At 45.6% G+C, this 20,148-nt stretch overlaps 1 protein-coding gene across 1 annotated transcript in view; it reads left to right on the plus strand.

The window, feature by feature from the left end:
- Window positions 1–18,942, plus strand: part of adgrl3.1 (adhesion G protein-coupled receptor L3.1) — a 174,089-nt gene extending 155,147 nt beyond the window's left edge. The window contains exons 17-24 of the mRNA XM_056280549.1: window positions 769–860; window positions 3,756–3,924; window positions 5,692–5,871; window positions 6,469–6,562; window positions 11,583–11,711; window positions 12,963–12,980; window positions 13,687–13,989; window positions 14,601–18,942. Coding sequence (XP_056136524.1) covers window positions 769–860; window positions 3,756–3,924; window positions 5,692–5,871; window positions 6,469–6,562; window positions 11,583–11,711; window positions 12,963–12,980; window positions 13,687–13,989; window positions 14,601–15,235 — 1,620 coding nt within the window. The 3' untranslated portion in view covers window positions 15,236–18,942. The remainder of the gene's footprint in view (window positions 1–768; window positions 861–3,755; window positions 3,925–5,691; window positions 5,872–6,468; window positions 6,563–11,582; window positions 11,712–12,962; window positions 12,981–13,686; window positions 13,990–14,600) is intronic.
- Window positions 18,943–20,148: the final 1,206 nt, after the last annotated feature.

Raw genomic sequence — 20,148 nt, forward strand, 5'->3', positions numbered from 1 at the left:
GAAACACAGCAAACGTCTAGAATCAGGGATCAGGAACAATTTATTGTCGTTTCCCCCGGCCCACAGCAGTGCAACACAAAAGACAAAAACACACATCCCAAATTTCCCAAAAAATGACCACCAAAAACATACAAAAACAGAGAGAACAAAGCAAAAAAAAAAAAATCAAAAACACACAAACGGTTAACAACACAGTCCGCTCAGTGCAACACAATCCAAAAGCTCCACTGTCAGGAGAACGAACGCCAGCCAGGACGACTGCCAGAACTGCCGGTCTGCATGGGCTAGCAGTTAGCTTAGCCTGCCCCGCTGCCACGCGCTGTCACGCTGCCCCCGGTGTTACCTCCTCGGGCGCAGCGTCGGCAGGGCCGTGGTCCCTGGGCCCAGCGGACGCAGCAGACCAGGCCGCAGGAAGTCATTACCAAGCCACTCTCTCCACATGAGTGTGGATCAGTGAGAATGGGCCTTGTGTTGTGGCGATGGTCCTTAATGGATGTAATAGCTGGGGTTGTGGTTGTCTTGTGCTCATGCTATTTTGAGCAAATAAGGAGAACTGGATTGTGCGGTGATATTGTTGCCGCAGCCCAATTACTGCAAGAAGAGACAATGAAATGATATTCATTGCATGTGAGTAAATTACTGTGGTGACAATGTGTCTGCAATTAGGCTTGCTGTAACAGAACAATCGTGTGTGTGTGTGTGTGTGTGTGTGTGTGTGTGTGTGTGTGTGTGTGTGTGTGTGTGTGTGTGTGTGTGTGTTGATTTCAGCTGAACGTAATCTTCCTGGGTATCGCTCTTTATAAGATGTTCCACCACACTGCTATTCTCAAACCAGATTCTGGATGTCTGGATAACATCAAGTAAGTGTTTACACATGCACGCCTGCCTGCACATACTCCGTAAACGTGCCTGGGTGTAGATGCGTGCATGTGCCTTACTAGTGTGTCTGCACCGTCTAAAGTCTCTCTGCTTTTGTGCAAAAGCATGCCGGCATGCACAACTCTTTACCTTTGCGTGGCATTATTTTCTCAGTTCATCATTTGTACATTTTTTTTTTCCAGTGAGGTCAGTATTACGGATTCAGACCCGTAGAGAATGTCACTTAGCGATGACGTCACCTCCCCCTGCACACTGGCGCTCTGTCCACTAAGATAACTAATCAGGATCGTGTTATTTCCCGTCCCGTCGCAGGTTCGACAAAGGGCTTAGGCTAATTCAAACAATATGGCCGCGGCTCAAAGCTCAACGCCTCGCGGAGACACAGCCTGGGCCGTATAACTGGAACCATGAAGCGGCGCCCTCTTTGATTTATCATTTGGACATTACGGCCAATGTTACTTTTATGACTGCAGTTTTAAATAGGGCTCCGAGTTGGACCCGTTCCAGAAACCTACAACAAAGAAACCGATCCCCGCTTCAGTGCTGTCGCTTCAGAGAAAAGTACTCAAACATAAAAGCTTGATAAAAAAACAAAACAAAACTAAATAATGATTGAGAGTGCCATACAATTGGAGTATTCCCCCCCCTTTGTTTTCTTTTTTTTGTCTTCGATTTTTTTGTTGCACCCTAGTCATCTGAAGGACACTGATGCCTGAATAGCATTAATTGGTCTCACTTCATTACTCTTGTCTAATTGTTCCTCATTTATTCGTTAATCATCGCCATGCTGTCTGTTTTATGATTTTCTCCCTTCTTTTGTTCTTTTTTTTGTGTGTGTGTTTGTGTGTGTGTCTCTTTTTAAATCCAAGCCACCGTTTAGTGTCTTTGTTGTGGATAAGCTCTGGTAAGGCCGCTCTCCAATCACAACGTCTGCCTCATTCCTACCCACGTTTTGACTTGTTGCTTGTTATCTGTGCGTAGAACCTGCCGTATCGTTAATGCCCCCCCCCCCGACCCAAAATGAACCGTGATGTGACCGTCCCACTTCCCATCCGACCAAATGGATCCCCCCCCCCCCATTGTGAGCACTGTGAGCTCCTGTTGGAGCGATACAACGCTGATGTGGGAATATGGGGAGGCGAGGGAGAGGGCTCGGCTCGACAAAGATGGCGGGAGAGATGAAATTGTGGGATGAGTGTGCCCTGTATTGAAGAGGGTCATCAGATGAGCTTTATTGGAGGTTCTGTCTAGCCTGAGTGGTGCCGCAGAGGGCAACATCAAATCAATCATCTCTCATGCGCCACCACTCCCCTCCTCTGTCTTCCACCCCCCTTCATCCTTATTCCAATATTTGCCTCGCCCCTTTCCCTCTCTCTCTCTCTCTCTCTCTCTCTCTCTCTCTCTCTCTCTCTCTCTCTCTCTCTCTCTCTCTCTCTCTCTCTCTCTCTCTCTCTTGCTCTCTCTCCTCTCTCTGTCTCTTGCTCTTTCTCTCCCCTCTCTGTCTCTGGCTCTCTCCCCTCCTCTCTCTCTTTCTCTCTCTCTCTCTCTCTCCCCTCTCTCTGTCTCTCTCTTTCTCTCCCTTCTCTGTCTGTCTCCCCCCCCCTTTCTCTCTCCCCTCCTCTCTCTCTTTCTCTCTCTCTCTCTCTCTCTCTCCCCTCTCTCTGTCTCTCTCTTTCTCTCCCTTCTCTGTCTGTCTCCCCCCCCCTTTCTCTCTCCCCTCCTCTTTCTCTTTCTCTCTCTCTCTCTCTCTCTCTCTCTCTCCCCTCTCTCTGTCTCTCTCTTTCTCTCCCCTCTCTGTCTGTCCCCCCCCCCTTTCTCTCTCTCTCTCTCGCTCTCTCTCGCTCTATGATTTTTTTCTGCCCAGTGGAGGTGATCGCTGCTCAGTCAGCCAATCAAATTAATGGCCATCATAGTGGCTGTTCTTGCCTAGAAATTCTGACCTTTAGTGGGAAATGTCATTTATAATGGCTTTAATGTCCCTCTTCTTACTTCCCAGTGGAGCCTCTCTCTCTCTCTCACACACACACACACACACACAAATACACTCACAGGTGCACACACACACACACACACACGTACTCGCCGGGCGAGCACACAGGCATTGTCTTAAAATCCATGCACGTACCCACACGTGCACAAAGTTTCTCTTGACATTTGGCTCGGTATGACTCACTTATGAAACACGTTATCTCAATAGGCGGCTCCAAGGCCTCGAACACAATGTATTCAATTTAATAACATTAAATTGTTGCAGCCACATTCGTGTAATGGAACTCAAGAAGCACTTGTGAGTGTGAAAGCGCCGCAGCCCTCTGCCATGCGAAGTAGCATCAGCGCAGCTTGAAAGGACAGGTCCGCTTGACTCTCCTGGTTGTGGCAAAAAGCTTCGACGTTTCTTTTTTTCATCTCGGGGGAGTGATGTAACTTAGCATATCCGCCCCCACTCTCCGTCTCTATCTCTCTGTCTCTCCCTCCTTCCTTAAGACAGCCCGAGGCCCTTCTTTCCACCCTACCCCACCCACACAGTGTGAGGTGGGTGAATCAACCCCCCTCCCTGCCCTCCATCCTGTCTCCTGGTGCTTAACGTGTCAAACTTCGACTCATCTGGTATCACCACCGTTTGGTCCTTTGACAAAATGGAGTTCTGTGTGACAGAGGGCAAACTTTTTTTCCCTCCCTTGGTAAATAACTAAAAAAAAAAAACATTCTCTTTTCAACACAACATTTTGGAGATAGCAGAAAGCGTGCAACATTGCACGCAGCTGCCATTGTCTTACGATGTTGTGTTGTAAAGGAATGTGTCACTCTCTGTATCTGTTGGTGCGAGACTTATTCAGTCTCCCTTACTCCCGTTCCTTTCTTTCTCTATTCTGCAGGTCTTGGGTGATCGGCGCCATCGCTCTGCTGTGTCTGCTGGGCCTGACCTGGGCCTTTGGCCTCATGTATATAAATGAGAGCACTGTGATCATGGCCTACCTCTTCACCATCTTCAACTCCCTGCAGGGCATGTTCATCTTCATCTTCCACTGCATACTCCAGAAGAAGGTGGGTGAGAGACTCGTGTGTGTGTGCGTGTGCATGCATGCAGACCAAAATATTGACACAGACTGACACATTTAAATGCAGTGTACAGTACAAACACATATTGTACACACACAAACACACACATGCAAAAACCATTGTTTGGTAAGTAAGCAACACATAAATATAGACATTTAGGCAGAGTTCTCCCAGGTTTGATTGCTTGTGAAATTATACCAACTCCAGCTCAATTTTGTCTCTCTCGCTTGCTCTCGCTCTTTTTCTCTCACTCTCTCTCTCATACACTCACAACTTGCTCACTTACCTGTGTGCTCTTCTATTTTTTTAACCACTACCAGGCTGGTCGACATAAAGGAAAAGGGGTAATTTATGAGCACATATGGCTCACGTCTTTAAGTTGAGTTAAAAGTGGTTTCCAGGAAAAGTCTGCACATTGCAAAGACTTTTCATCAAATCTCCCACAGACTGTCAGAGCCAAGGAGCAGGCCGCGGGGGGAGATCCTGTGAAATGCTTAATATTCTGAAGTCTGGATGTAGTTCTGTGCAGAACCCTCGAGTTTCGGGTGCGCAGCCATTGTGTGCCGGTGCATGTGTGAATATGATGGTTGGGTCATGGGATCGGGTATCCGGAGGGATGTCTTGAGAACATTGCTGCGGTTTTCATTGGCTGCGGCCCCGTAACATTTCTCCTGGGAGGCATGGAGAAACTCTGCACACAGCTGTTTAAACAGAGCATGTGGCAACACAAGTCTGCCATTCCAACAAGCTTGTTAAAACGCAATTATGGACCTATTTGTTCTAACTTGATTGGGATCTAAATGCAAATGTTGTGTGTGTGCATAACCGCATCGGATGTCTCCCTGTGGATCGTGTCCATTTTGGAAGGATACGTATGGGGTTAACACTGGGGATGACGGTGGGGCAGATGCCGACGGGGGAAAGTATATCAAGTCAAATCTCTTAATGTCAACAGCGTATGTGTGGTTGCCGTATGCTGGGAGAGAGAGTGTAGGAGAAGTTAATAGGGACACTTTATCAAGTTAAGTGCACACAGTATTTTTTTTTAATGTGCTGCAGTGGCGATGCTGTCTGCAAATAGTGTGACAAGTGCATGCGTACACATCTATTATTTCACCTGAACAACGTGACATTACATCAGCTAGATGTGCACGCCAGCTCATCAGTTGGCTTTCTTTTCTTCTGATTTTGGTTTTATTTGTTTGCTTTTGATCACATTTTAGTCTCCCTTGGGGTGTCCAGGTAGCGTAGCGGTCTGTTCTGTTGCCTACCAACACGGGGATAGCTGGTTCGAATCCCCGTGTTACTTCCGGCTTGGTCGGGCGTCTCTATGGACACAATTGGTCGTGTCTGCAGGTGGGAAGCCGGATGTGGGGATGTGTCCTGGTCGCTGCACTAGCGCCTCCTCTGGTCGGTCGGGGTGCCTGTTCAGGGTGGGGGGGGAATAGCGTGATCCTCCCACACGCTACGTCCCCCTGGTGAAACTCCTCACTGTCAGGTGAAAAGAAGCGGCTGGCGACTCCACATGTATCGGAGGAGGCATGTGGTAGTCTGCAGCCCTCCCCGGATCAGCAGAAGGGGTGGAGCAGCGACCAGGACGGCTTGGAAAATAGGGTAATTGGCCAAGAACAGTTGGAGAGAAAAAGGGGAAAAAATCCCCCCCAACAAAAAAAGATTCTCCCTTGTGTTTATAAGTTGTGTCTGTTTCTGTGACCCCCCTCCCCCCAAAATTCTCCATTCCCCCTTGTCCAGGTACGTAAGGAGTACGGCAAATGTCTGCGCACCCACTGCTGCAGCGGAAAAAGTGTGGAGACCTCCATCTCCTCCTCCAGTAAGACCACCACCTCTCGGACACCCGGCCGCTACTCCACAGGCTCACAGGTGAGCTTACCTGCCTGCACACCAGGACGCTACAGCACTGCAGACTCTCAGGTGAGCCTGGAGCACCCCGCCATGGTTGGGCTCGATATCACTCACTTTCAACGAGAGTCATTTCAACAAGTGTGTGAAACGTTTGCGAGACAAAGGCGGTTTTCGTGTTCATTCCACTGTTTTGAGTTTGTGATGGCTGCAGAGTGCGAATCCCCGTGTATTTTGAAATGACTCAGCTGAAAGTGAGGTAGCCTCAACCGTCGTACACGTGGCCACTCGTTTGATGGTGTTACACCCTGTAGATGGAGCGCAAATGGGAATGACAGGTGATCTCTCTCTCTTTCTCTCTCTCCTTCGTTTCTCTATTGCTGGACCTTGCTTTGCTCTTTCCTTTGCTGCCTCACCTGCACTTTTTTTACCTGCTTTTTGGATCTCCCGAACCTTCTGGGTTACTCTGCTCACCATGAGTCTTCCCCCTCCCATCTTACTCTGTCCCTCCTTGGTTCCCTCTTCTCGACTCCTCCTTTTTACTTTTTATCATCTACCTTTTTTTGCTTTATCCCTTAATCATCACTGCTCTACTGCCCCCCCCCTTCCCCCTCTTGCCATTGGCTGCTAATCCCCCCCCACCACCACCCACTCACCTCCTGTGTGTAGAGTCGCATCAGACGGATGTGGAACGACACCGTGAGGAAGCAGGAGTCTTCCTTCATCACCGGAGATATCAACAGCTCTGCCACACTCAACCGAGGTAACCACAGGACACCTACTACCACTTGACTTCTTCTCGTCACTGTTGCTACATCCGCTTTATTAATAGCAAACAGCGCAGTGCAGTGTGCTCCAAACTTCCAAAGATGTAACTGCGCTCCTCCACGAACCTTATTACTGTCTACATATGACTACTTGCTCAATATATCCTCAAAGGATGAGTGTACCGAGAGAGGAGAGACAAGAGCTCTTTGTTGTCAAAGCTGGAAACGTCAACATTGTGGTCCCATAAAAACTCTAGCGCATGAGAAACAATACTTCGAACCCCATCCCTTTCCCTGAATAGTCCTCGTCTGAAGTGCTGCGGAATAGAGCCGCAGTTGGTCCACAAATCCTGAGTTACACAGCTGCAGCATGGCCCTTTTTATTATTTGATGCTGGGCAAAGTCTTAGTTTAGCCATGCTCCATCATTACCAGTAACAATCAATGACAGTAGGTCACTCCCAGTTAAGCTGGTAAGTCTTCTTTGAGTCTATCTGTGCTCCACTCCTTCAGATTGTTAGTTGAAGAGTATGGGTGGAGAAATGCTAAATGATGTATTGCAGATTTCAAATACCTATATAACATTGTTGGCTGTCGTAACTGCAGCTAGGATTCTTACCCCCAATTTATGTAGGAATATTTATGAGGCCGAAACCGATAAATCTGGGCTGTGTTTTTCAACTGAGTCTGACATATATACTACGTATGTAGGTTCTGCCTTGCTCCTCTTACTGTACGCAGTCAGCAGGAGCGATCCAGCCAAGGAGCAAAGCTTTAGAGTTAGCCCAGCGTACCGTTTCTGGTGTGTTTTGAAATGTTTCAGGTTTCCCCGCAACTCCACCTCAGTATATATGTCACAGGGATGTAGTGTGGAAAGAGAATCCACGGTTCTGGCTCTTTAAAAGGTAAAGAAAAATGAGGCCACACTAGGAAACTGGAAAAAATACAAGAAGCCACTACTAAAATCACCCGTTCAGTTTCTACTGGACCTCCACATTGCTGCGCAGAAATCCAAATTGAAGGACTGGAGTCGGACATTTTGAATTGCTATTCCAAGGTATTTTTGGGCCCACAAATGGATTATGGGTAAAATGGAATCGCAGGAGCTGCCGTGAGATGCCTGTTTGTGGCACAGTTTGCGTGTGAAGACAACAGCCATATAAAACCCAATTTATGCTTCAGTTCTCAGTTTATAACCAGCTTTTGAATATGTCAAAATGTTTACTGTTCCACAACAACAATTCAATGCATGACCTCATGGTAAAATTATAAAAACTCATGCAACAATACATCTCTTAATTTATTCAAGATTCGGTCAGTCTTGCTGCCAATGAAAAATGAAACGCATCACATTCACAAGTAGACTGTAAGGGTAAAGTAAGATTTCATCAAGAGTGACATTAAAGAGCAAATATTGAACATGTGCAATCACAAAATATTACAAAATGATACTGGTATTTCCCACAGTGTAACTGTCATTTGCATCACCACGCTGCAACTGACATATTGTCCAACATCATCTCCTGTTACTCATTTTCCAAGAACTTGTATATTCCATTTCAACATTTTGGAAACAATCAGCCTCAAGACCAAATCTTATCAATTAAAAGCAAATAGGATGGGGTGTCCGGGTGGTGTGGCGGTCTATTCCGTTGCCTACCAACATGGGGATCGCTGGTTTGAATCCCCGTGTTACCTCCGGCTTGATCGAGCGTCCCTACAGACACTATTGGCCGTGTCTGCGGGCGGGAAGCCGGATGTGGGTATGTGTTCTGGTCGCTGCACTAGCGCCTCCTCTGGTCGGTTGGGGCACCTGTTCAGGAGGGAGGGGGAACTGGGGGGAATAGCGTGATCCTCCCACGCGTTACATCCCCCTGGCGAAACTCCTCACTGTCAGGTGAAAAGAAGCAGCTGGTGACTCCACGTGTATCAGAGGGGGCATGTGGTAGTCTGCAGCCCTCCCCGGATCGGCAGAGGGGGTGGGGCAGAGATAGGGACAGCTTGGAAGAGTTGGGGTAGTTGGCCAAGTACAATTAGGGGGGAAAGGGGAGAAAAAAAATCCATTAAAAAAAAAAAAGGCAAATAGGACTATAACTGGCAAAAAAAAAAACCAAACAAGCTACTTAGACCTTAAAGCATGTTCAGTTTGACTGGCTGTTTAATGAGAAGAGTGAATTTCTGGACCCCATCACCTAGTGGCTGTTTTCATGTAGTGCTTCACCCCTCAGAAATGTTGATAACTTGGGGCACACACACCAAAATGATGAGAACCAGCCAGATAAGGACACACACACATACACACACACGCATGCATGTGTGTATACAAACTTGCACACATACACACTCACATATACACACAGTTTGTTCAGACCTTAAATAAGATGTGCACATTTGCACACACACGTGAAGACATGTACACACATGCACGCTACACACACACACACACACACACACACACACACACACAGCCATCCCTCAGTCCGAGGTGTGGCCTTCAATTCCTCCAGGCCACTAATAAGCTGTTAGCCTGACAGATTGCTGCTAAAGCAGACATGGTGTGTGTCAGTGCCTGAATTATCACACTGTTAGTGAGGAAGTCTGAAGTCTTCCACATCTCCTTCTCAGACGTTGTGAGGACACAGCAGTGAGCTGCTTAGCCGGTAGATTTACATGGCTGCACAATGTGATACAACAAGTGGATATGGGATGGAATAAACTGGAGGGTCTGAATGAAGATCGAGTTGTTGAAATGAGAGGGATAAAGAAATGAAAAAGAACCTTTGTTCATTTTACATTCCACATCCAATTCTACTTTGTATCACCAAGCCAAAAAAGAAAGAGAAAAAAACATCTGGCATTTACTTACTGCCAACTCAGTGCTGTGTTTTTGAAATCTCAATATCCAAATTAAAGTGCCAAGCCAAGCTGTCATTTCTGAGGGGGAGACAGCAGCAAATTGGTATAAACACACACACACACAAAAAAAAAACAGTTTTTGTTCAACTGACAGTAACTGTCACAAATATGCAAATATGAAAATGTAAATATAGGCCGTGGAACAAAAATGTGGAAACATACAATATGATGTAGGCACCATTCAACTTGCCTCGCAAAATAAGCCCATAAATCTTCTCTTTGCCCATTGCAGTAAAGTTCAATAGGCATTTATTTGTGTTAAGGGCATAGTCAGTGGGCGGGGACTAAAATTACCTTGCAGACGATTGGCTCAGCCTGTAATCAATCAGAGCCGTAAAACCCAATGACGTAAACCCAAATGCCATATTTCCAACATGCTAGTAAACACCACTGCCGCTAGCAGGATAGATGGTGTAGTTAGCTGTATGTCTGCAGACAATTCTGGCCGTCTTTGCAAATGTACATATACAGTGGCCTTAACACTAGAACGACCAAGGCGGCCATCTTGACAGTTTTGGATTTTCAAAGTTAAATAACTTGGTGGGAAAAAAAAGCAAGATACAGACCTGCCACTCCCCGAATGCTCCTAAAATTGCGTATATTTGCATTAAAATTAGTTTTAGATCAATTGGACAAAAAAAGAGTTATGATAAGATCTACCTAAAATGACCATGAGCGGTCAAAATGACCGCGCGTAATTTGCGCGTCATTGTGCGCGTCATGTCACTATGATGTGTGCTGGTCGCGTCACTTCCTTCGTGAAGTTCAACGCTCTGTCCTAAAAACACATTAGCGTCCTCCAGTGCAGAGAAATAGTCTAAACTTGATTTTTTATTATTGCCAACATGTCTGGGTACAGACGCCGTTTCAGACACCATGACTACCACCGAGGTGCTGCAGTATTTACAGGCGTTGGACAGTGGCCATTTTAAATTGTTTGAAAAATAGTATTGAAGGTGTTAAAATGTTAATTTTGGTGTCAGTCGTTTCCTAACAGACATACTAACATATGCAATGCATTAATATCTCAACTGGGTATTTATCTTGACAGAATATAGAGTTTAAAAACCGGCAGTCATTTTGACTGCCATGGTCGTTTTAGGTAGGAGTGAAGTCCCGGTCGTCCTTAACACAGCATAGCTCTAACATGTGACATTAACAAATGACTCATTAAATTGCTCATTGTCGCCATCATCCAAACCTGTGGTTCACTGACTGGACCGGCTTCCAGCTGTTGAATCTCAGCGTATGCTGTCCAGACTGGATCTTGCCCAGCGAAAGTCGAGCTTGCAGGTTTTTGGCTCGCCACCTTTTAATAGGAAGATCAAGTCTGCATCAGGGCATCACTACGTATAGACCGAGGTGTTTTAATGTCCGCCTGTGTGGACAGCTTGTCTAACTAGTACGAAGGCCTAAATATTTTCAGATCAGATCAACACTAACAACACAACCATGCCAGAGACACACAAGGTGAAGTGAAAGAGTCAGTCGTTTGTTTGGTTGTTACGTTATTGGTTCCTTTGTTTGATGCAGCCGCGTAATGTGTGCAAAGGTCTGTCTTTTGTCTTTAAACAAAGTGTAGCCATGCCTCTGTCTCTATGCACCCTCTCTCTCGCTCTCTCTCTCTCTCTCTCTCTCTATCTCTCTCTCTCTCTCTCTCTCTCTCTCTCTCTCTCTCTCTCTCTCTCTCTCTCTCTCTCTCTCTCTCTCTCTCTCTCTCTCTCTCTCTCTCTTTCTTCCCTCTGCCTGTATGCTGCGGCTGCAAGAATGACGGTCAAGCTTTTTTTTTCTTGGCTTTTACCCCAAACTATGTTCACCCGTTTGATTTATGTGTCCTCGTCTCTCTTCCTTCCACACACTCGCTCTGATCCTCTCCCTCTCTCACTTGCTCTCCCCCGCTGTCTTTTTCCTCTCTCACTTACCTCCACTCTGCGCCGTCCACACCTTCTCTTGCTCCCTCCATCTCTACCTTCACCCCAACTTTTTGCCTCTCTCTCTCTCGCTCTCTTGCTCTTCCTCTCTCTGTCTCTCTCTCTGTCTCTCTCTCTCCACTTGGCTTTCCTCTATTGGCCTTCCTTCTTTCTTTATCTGCCTGCACCAGGAGCCATGGCTAATCATCTTATAACTAATGCTCTCCTTCGTCCCCATGGTACTAACAATCCTTATAACACTCTCCTCGGGGATTCGGCAGTCTATAACAATCCAGCTGTGGGCATGTACAACACCCAAGGTGTGCTCGACGTTCCTAAATTAATTATACAGCAATTTTAAGTATAAGCCCTGCCGTTTTGTTTCGTTTCGTTTTTTTCTGTTTGTTACATGTATCTGTATTATTGTGTTTTGCATGTTTTATTATTGTAAAATGTTGCTGCTGCTTTGAAATACTCGATGTCGCATGTCTGATGCAGCCTCACGATGGCTCCAAGGTTAGGTGATCAGTCACCCTGCAGTGAGCTTTAATACAGATCATCCCCTGGGCAGCTCTGTTTCCAATCTTCAGATTAAATTTTGTTAATAATTATCAAAATAGTGACCTATTTAACATATATATTTATGATATACCATATTTGTATATTTCATAAGTTGCTGTATTGAAATATCTCTCAAAATCCCCCTGGGGGGGCGTCCGGGTAGCGTAGCGGTCTATTCCGTTGCCTACCAACACGGGGATCGCTGGTTCGAATCCCTGCGTTACCTCCAGCTTGGTCGGGCGTCCCTACAGACACAATTGGCCACGTCTGCTGGTGGGAAGCCGGATTTGGGTGTGTGTCCTGGTCGCTGCACTAGCGCCTCTTCTGGTCAGTTGGGGCGCCTGTTCAGGGGGAACTGGGGGGAATAGCGTGATCCTCCCACACGCTACGTCCCCCTGGCGAAACTCCTCACCGTCAGGTGAAAAGAAGCAGCTGGCGACGCCACGTGTCAGAGGAGATATGTGGTAGTCTGCAGCCCCTCCCCAGATCGGCAGAGGGGGTGGAGCAGTGACCGGGACGGCTCGGAAGAGTGGGGTAATTGGCCGGATATAATTGGGGGGAAAAAGGGGGGAAGAAATCCAAAAAAAATGTCTTAAAAAAATCCCCCTGGGAGCCATGAAATGTGTAATGCTATGTTGTGTGTATGTATTTTATGGACTCTTGTTTGCATGTTATGTTGTGTGTGCTGTTGGGACTTTTGCACTGCTTCTGTTGCACTTATCTAGTATATACTGTTTGTTACTGGTGGTTGTGACGTGTGTGACCTATTTCCATGTTGTGTTACATGTGCATCAGTAAGTGACGGGCCATGCAGTAAAAGGCAGTTTACATGTAAAAACACCCTCAATGTAGATTTTGATGTCAATAGTTAATTGTGTTTGATTAAACCTTTAACATTTTTCATTGCCTTCAATTATCGTTTCGTGTTTGATTCTCCAGTCGGTGAAAGTTTTCTATTTCGACTCACATGTGTGTCTCTTCTCTCTTTTCTCCCTCATGCCGCCCCGTAGCACCGTACCGTGACACAAGTACGGCTGAGCTCCTATTCAAGATCATTATGAAGTTCACAATCATTTCATTTTCTGTCTTCTGCCCCGTCAACTAACATCACAGCCAATTTATATGCAAACAATGGGTTTATCTGGCTGGCAGCCAAGTGAGAGATGATGGCAATGTTGTTTTTTTTGTGTGTGTGTGTGTTTTTTCATAAAACACACTTATCTATGATGGTCACTTTGTGAGACCACCCCACAGCTCTGGAATATTAACTTCCCATTCTGGAAATTTTTTTTATTTTTTTTTTAGTTTTGTCAGTAACGTGCAAAGACTGCCTAGTATCTCATCAAAAGTACAAGAAATGCATTTTTCTGCTCCTGATCCGTTAAATTAATAGTCACTTTTCTACAAATCTGTCACATGTGTCCTCCGGAACAAACTCTTCACCTAATCTGCTGCCAGTCATCAAGCGAAGAAAGTGGTTGTGTTGTTTTTTTGAGTATTTCTAAGATGAGCATTTAATGCTTGAGGCATTTTTCCTTCCATGGAAATGATCAAAATTACCATCATTGCTTTTAAAATGTTTAATTCACAACAGTTAGTATTTACGTTAAACACAAATTAAAATCTTTCATTTTTTCCCCATTATTTCAGAAACACATTCCTCTGACGCACATTAGTGCCACGTCAAGCTTGATAATTATCATTTAAGATTTTCAAATTGCTTGTGCTTCCCAGAGGGCATCCTGAACAATGCCAGGGACTCCAGCGTCATGGATACGCTCCCGCTCAACGGTAACCATGCCAACAACTACAGCATGGCCAGCAGCGAGTACCTGAGTGACTGCGTCCAGATTCTGGACCGCAGCGGCGGCTATGGTACCCACATTAACCATAAGGAGACCACGCTGGAGAAGAAGATCCTGAAGGAGCTGACCTCGAACTACATCCCATCCTACCTCAACAACCACGAGAGGTCCACCACCGAGCGCAACCACAACCTGATGAACAAACTGGTCAACAGCAGCATGGCCAACGGAGGTGAATAAGTTCTGACAGATTTATGAGGCGGTTCATTGTTAGGCGATGAGAAAAAATGGTGGTCTCAGTTTTGCTGACCTACCTGTTCAGAAAAAAAGCCCACAACAGTTGTTTTTTTGCTTCCTCCAAACAGCTCCGATGTGCTTACAGCATTTTCGGGAGTAGGTAATTACGTAATTCATCAATTCAGATGTAATTTGGTCAATGGGTTTATAGTTTTAGTTACTTCTCTTTTTGTATTCCAGGTTTGATTAAATAAGGTGAAAAATAGTTAATTGCAAGATTCTGAAATTACAATGATTGTGCGATTAATGCAATAAAGTGTGCCGAGTCTCTTGTCCATGTTTGTTTTCAAAGCTCGTTGTTTTAGCGTGGAAGGAAAAACGGAAAACACTTACACTTACATTTGACTGGCTGATGTGTTGCCATATAACCCAAAAGTTCAGCGTTGCTGAACATCCTACAGGTCTTTACAATGCCCATAATGGCAACTTGCTCCCTGTCTTCCACGTCATTCACTGTCATAGAAAATGAATTGAGTCTGGAAGTGAGTTGCTTTGTGTTTGAACACATCTTAAGCCTTTTTTTTTCTTCTATAATGGTCCTTTCAGGTGGCATGGTAGGCGGCAGCAGCAGCAGTGGTGTCAGTAGCAACATGGGCAGTAGCAAAGAGGACAATGGCCCCATGGTGCTGGACAATCCCACAGCCTTCCCTCACGAGGAGAACCTGGGCCTGGAGATCATCAGGGAAGAGTCCAATGCGCCACTGCTGCCCCCACGGCCCCCTCCGCCAGACAGCCAACCCCCACCACCCCCTCCCCCCCACAGCTTCTCCCGGCCCCGCCGCATTCCCCAAGAGACCAGTGAGAGCTTCTTTCCCCTCTTGACCAATGAGCACACCGATGAGCACACGCACTCGCCCAATCACAGAGACTCTTTGTACACCAGCATGCCGGTGCTGACTGACGTCCCGGATGGCCAGATGAATGGTTTAACAGATGGCGAGGAAGAGAGCTCTGGGGAGCTGCAGCCCTGTAAGAGCGCCACTGCTCCAGAGCTGGATGACGTCTACTATAAGAGCATGCCCAACCTGGGCTCTCGCAACCACCTTCATGAGCTACAGAGCTACTATCACATGGGCCGGGGGGGCAGCGACGGATACATGGTGCCAGCCAACAAGGAGGATTCTGATTCATCACCTGAGGAGCCTCCTGTAGATCCTTCCCACCTGGTCACTAGTCTATAGAGCTACTAAGGGGACTCCTGTCCCTCCCCAGCCCACCCTTGCACTCCCGACTCTCCAATGAAAGTGGTTGTGTGTTGATTGACCGACTCCGTGGGCCCACCCCTTGGTTTATGTACTGTGTTTGATATTCTCGATGATTCGTGACAATATGGAGAAGGTATCGCTGGTCAAAATGAAAGGAAAGATCAGAGGTGTTGTCATAAGTTCAGAGTGAAAAGGCAGTTTTGAAAACATTTAATGTGAATATCATACAGGAATGGAACCACCAAGGGGAGGAACGTGAGATGGGATCCTGTAATTTTACTTCCCCTCTTACTTTAATCTGGAATTTTGGATTAACAGTAGCCCTACACATTCCCCAATATGGACTCCGAGCAGATCATAACATATAGTTCCCACTTCCATCACTACAAGGGCACGGCCCCATGCCCTGGACTAAGGAGCTCTGTCCGTCTGTCTGTCTGTCTGTCCGTCTGTCTGTCTTATTCTCCAAGACATTTAAAGGGATGTTGTTTATTCCTCTTCAAAGGGTACTACAGGACAGCAAACCGCAAGGGTCTAAACAGGAACTGGCCCCAACAAGGCCCAACTCCACTACTTGCCAATCAAGTGGAGTGTGTATGATATATATGCCCTAACAACTGATCATCCCAGAAACTATTTTGTTAGACAACCGAACCATAGCCATATCACTCTGTTCTCAATTATCTCCACGTTGGTATCTGCTAAACTGGACTTGTGTCTGGGCTGGTGTAACATTCCCGCAAGTTGCAGTGGGACTGCAGCAACTGTATATTTGACTGAAAACAAAGAAGGAAAAATCCTTTCATGAAAGACTAGATGAAAAAAGACGAACAATGGGTTAAATTTCTCCTTTCTCCTTGGAAGTTTTCGGTTATCAAAGGATGATGACGTAATCACACACAGTTTATATGTATTGTACAGAATGCAGATACAAAAGTTGCGTATGACCAAGTCATGTTTATATTTTTTATTTTAAGTTGCCAACTTTTTTGTTTTCTTTTTTTTTGTGGAACTGTCCTCATCTGCTCACACATAGATAACAGAACAAGCTAGAAACAACCAACCCTCATTTCATGTTTTCTTAAATACGGAGACAGTAAGCACCACTTAATTAACACACATGTATACCCTACGCACACTTTATTCTGGTCCTTTTATAGCAACACCACCATCACTTATATTTTGAAAGTCAATTGTAACTATATATTTTTACCACTGTGTAAATTTAAAATTAAAGGGAAAGTGATATGTGGCAAAGTTATCAAGGAGGACTGTCGCTGCCGTGGATGCTAACTATGGAAATGTTAAGTTGTAATGATTCCAGGAGGAGATGGCCCGTGCATTGCTCATAGGCACGTGGATAAACCTGGGTCTAAAGAAGCAAGGCTGGCAAATACTTGGGATTTTATGTGGCTTTCATATATGCACCATATCCTGTCTATTGCCAAATACTCTTATCAATCGATGACCATTACCTGCTCGGGCCAGTTCAAACATAACTGTACAGCAAAGAATACACAGAATGTTAGAAAATTAGACACGCAGAAGAAAAAGAAAAGAAATTCTAAGTGAAAAGCGTGGGTCCTATCTGTGACCATGATTAAGCCATGCAGGTTCACTGATGAGCCAAAACATTATGACCACTCACATGTGAACAGAATCATGTTGATCATCTCCAAACAAGGGCACGTGTCAAGGTCTGGGTAGATTAGATGGTGAGCGAACAATCAGTTCTCGTAGTCAACATGTTGGATGCAGGAGACCTGAGCGACTTTGACAAGGGCCAACTTGTTATGGCCAGACGACTGGGTCAGAGCATCTCTGAAACCGCACGGCTTGTGTGGTGTTCCCAGTCAGCAGTCGTGAATACCTACCGACAGTGGTCCGAGGAGAGACAAACCACAAACCGGCGACAGGGTGTTGGGCGCCCAAGGCTCATCGATGTGCGAGGGCAACGAAAGCTATCCCATCTGGTCCAAACCGACAGAAGGTCTACTGTGGCACATGTCTTAGAAACTTTTAATGATGGTGACAATAGGAATGTGTCACAACACACAATGCATCGCACCCTGCTGCATTTGGGGCTACATAGCCGCAGACCAGTCACAGTGCCCGTGAAGACCCCTGTTCACCATCAAAAGTGCCTACAATGGACACACAAGCGTTGGCACTGGACCTAGGAGCAGTGGAAGAAGGTTGCCTGGTCCGATGAGTCCCATTTTCTTTTACATCACATGGATAGATGTAAACGTGGGCTTTTTACCGGGGCAAGTGATGGCACCAGGATTCACTGTGGGAAGATGACAAGCCGGTAGTGGGAGTGTAATGCTCTGGGTAATGTTTTGCTGGGAAACCCAGGGTCCGGCCATTCATGTGGACATCAATTTGACACGTGTCACCTACCTAAACATCATTGCAGACCAGGTACACCCCTTCATGGCAATGGTATTCCCTGATGACAGTGGCCTCTTTTAGCAGGACAATGCACCCTTGCCACACTGCACACATTGTTAGGAAATGGTTTGAGGAACATGACAAAGATTTCAAGGTGTTGCCCTGGCCTCCAAGTTCTCCAGATCTCAATCCACAAGCATATGTGGGATGTGCTGGACATACAAGTCCAATCCACGGCGGCTCCACCTTCCAACTTACAGGACTTGAAGGATCTGCTGCTAATGTTTTGGTGTCAGATACCACAGGACACCTTCAGGGGTCTTGTAGAGTCCATGTCTCGGTGGGTCGGCACTGTTTTGGCGACAAATGGAGGACCAACAGCATATAGGCAGGTGGTCATAATGTTTTGGCTCATCGGTGTATATTGAAGTTGTGAAACCTCTGCACATGGCGGCACTCTCTAGTGTGGAAAGCCAATGTTTACTTATGTAGGGAAAATTTTCATAAGTGTCTGAAGTGTGTAGCTTGCACATGTACCCCACATGCCCGCCCCCCATGAGAGAAATTATTTATTTATCTGTTTATTGGGTTATAAAGAGCAAAACAAACATAGAGGGAAGAACGCTGGTTACAAGAAGGGGTAGATAAAGTGGCACTAAGAGGTTTTTTTTTTTCTTTTTTAAATTATTATGATTATTAATACAATTATTATTGAGAATTATTTATTCTTTTTGTATGGGTTTCAAGGTGAATGATCTCATAACTAATATTTGTTGTAAAAGTGAAAGTTGTTTGCCAACAAATAAATTACTGACATAGCTTGGCTGTTCCCTGCCTCTTGACCCTTCAGGTTGTACCTTGAACCTAAATACAAATATGAGGTTATTGTCCTTTGAAAAACAAAACTTGTCAACCTGTCCTGTCAAACCTGTGTGAATTTATTGCGGATTTGCATCTTAGACCGTTCAGACTTTATACGTGCGTATTGCCATCAAGTTGTTTTTGCCAGAGTGCATTTGTACTAGACAAAGTTCACGTTTTCTCTAAATGATGGATCCGTCACTGCAGCTGAGAGCAGGATGATGCAACTGACAGTGCCAGTTCAGTAAATGTACTATTAGTTTTTTATGGAGCGAACCAGTTTATATACCTGCAGTGATTTTCCTTGGTGGACTGTACTGGGTATTTCACTCTCTGGCATGCATACTTCCACATTCACCCCCAGTTCATGAATTCTCATGGTAAATATTACTACTGTTGCCGTTAGACTTTTTCCTTGCAGCCCTTTGACCTGATACTTCTGAATTTAAAATGAATAAAATATTTAGTGTCGATGGTCATAATTTTTACATTTAGTTATTGGAAGAACCAACTAGTTAAGACATCTCTAACCGTCTATCCATCCATTATCTATACCCATTTGGTCATACTCAGGTTGGTGGGGGACTGGGGTGTTTCCCAGCATGCATTGGGCGGAAGACGGAGACACCCTGGACAGGTCACTAAGTTCATCATAGAGCCCACACGCACAGTCACTCACACACCATTCACATCTATGGGCAATTTAGTGATGCCAATTCACATAAAATTTGATGCCTTTGGACTGCGGGAGGAAAACCACACAAACATGGGGATAACATGTAAACTCTTACCAGATGGACTGGCACTAAAACCCAACATCCTCTTGCTGTGAGCCAACTGTGCTAACCATTAAGCCACTTTGCCTATCGCTAATCACAAGTTAGCGGTTATAGTTTGTTTGTTTGTTTGTATTTTAGATGCTCGGATTATAACTGTGACCAAGCCGCAAGGAGACGGAGCAGCCAGTTTATGAAAGAAGCAAAGCCAAGTCAAGTTTCTATAACTTATAAATTAAGGCCGCAAGTCATCTCTCCTATTAGGCTTGACGTCAACTCCACTGCAACATGTTTGCACTGAAAAAAAGGAAAATCAGAAGATTGTGGGAAGTCCTTCCAAAGGCACATTTTTGCTTCAAGATACTTGAAGCGGGTTTTGTCAGAAAATTTCCTTGTTCCCGCAAATGTTTCCCCTCCCCGAGTCGGAAAAGGCAACGCAATCCAAAAAACTTTTGCAGTCTCTTATCCACTTTGATCACAGACTCACTTAAAGTGAAGAAGAAAAAGGAACAGAACAGCGGAGCCGTGCGAAAATAATCAAACAAGCTAGGAAAACCGAGTGAGGAGGAGGGACACGACAAAAAAAGATTCCATGATGAAAGGAGCTAAAAGAAGTGAGGGAAGGAAGGCCATTTTTAACAAATGCTTTTTTAGCCTTTTCAACTTAACTCACTTGCCCTCTCCCCACCACCCCTGTCTCTCTCCTCTACCTCCCCCTTCCTCTCCATTTTCCATCTCTCTCGTTCTCCCTCTGCCATGCTGCCAGCAGCGGGCTGATTAAATGAGCATGGGTCTATGTGGGTCATATCTCTGTTGGAGTGCTCTGATCGCTTAGTGCTGCCTGACTGTGTTATCTTC

Source organism: Lampris incognitus, chromosome 5, assembly GCF_029633865.1.
Source record: "Lampris incognitus isolate fLamInc1 chromosome 5, fLamInc1.hap2, whole genome shotgun sequence".
In the NCBI taxonomy this organism is placed as follows: domain Eukaryota; kingdom Metazoa; phylum Chordata; class Actinopteri; order Lampriformes; family Lampridae; genus Lampris; species Lampris incognitus.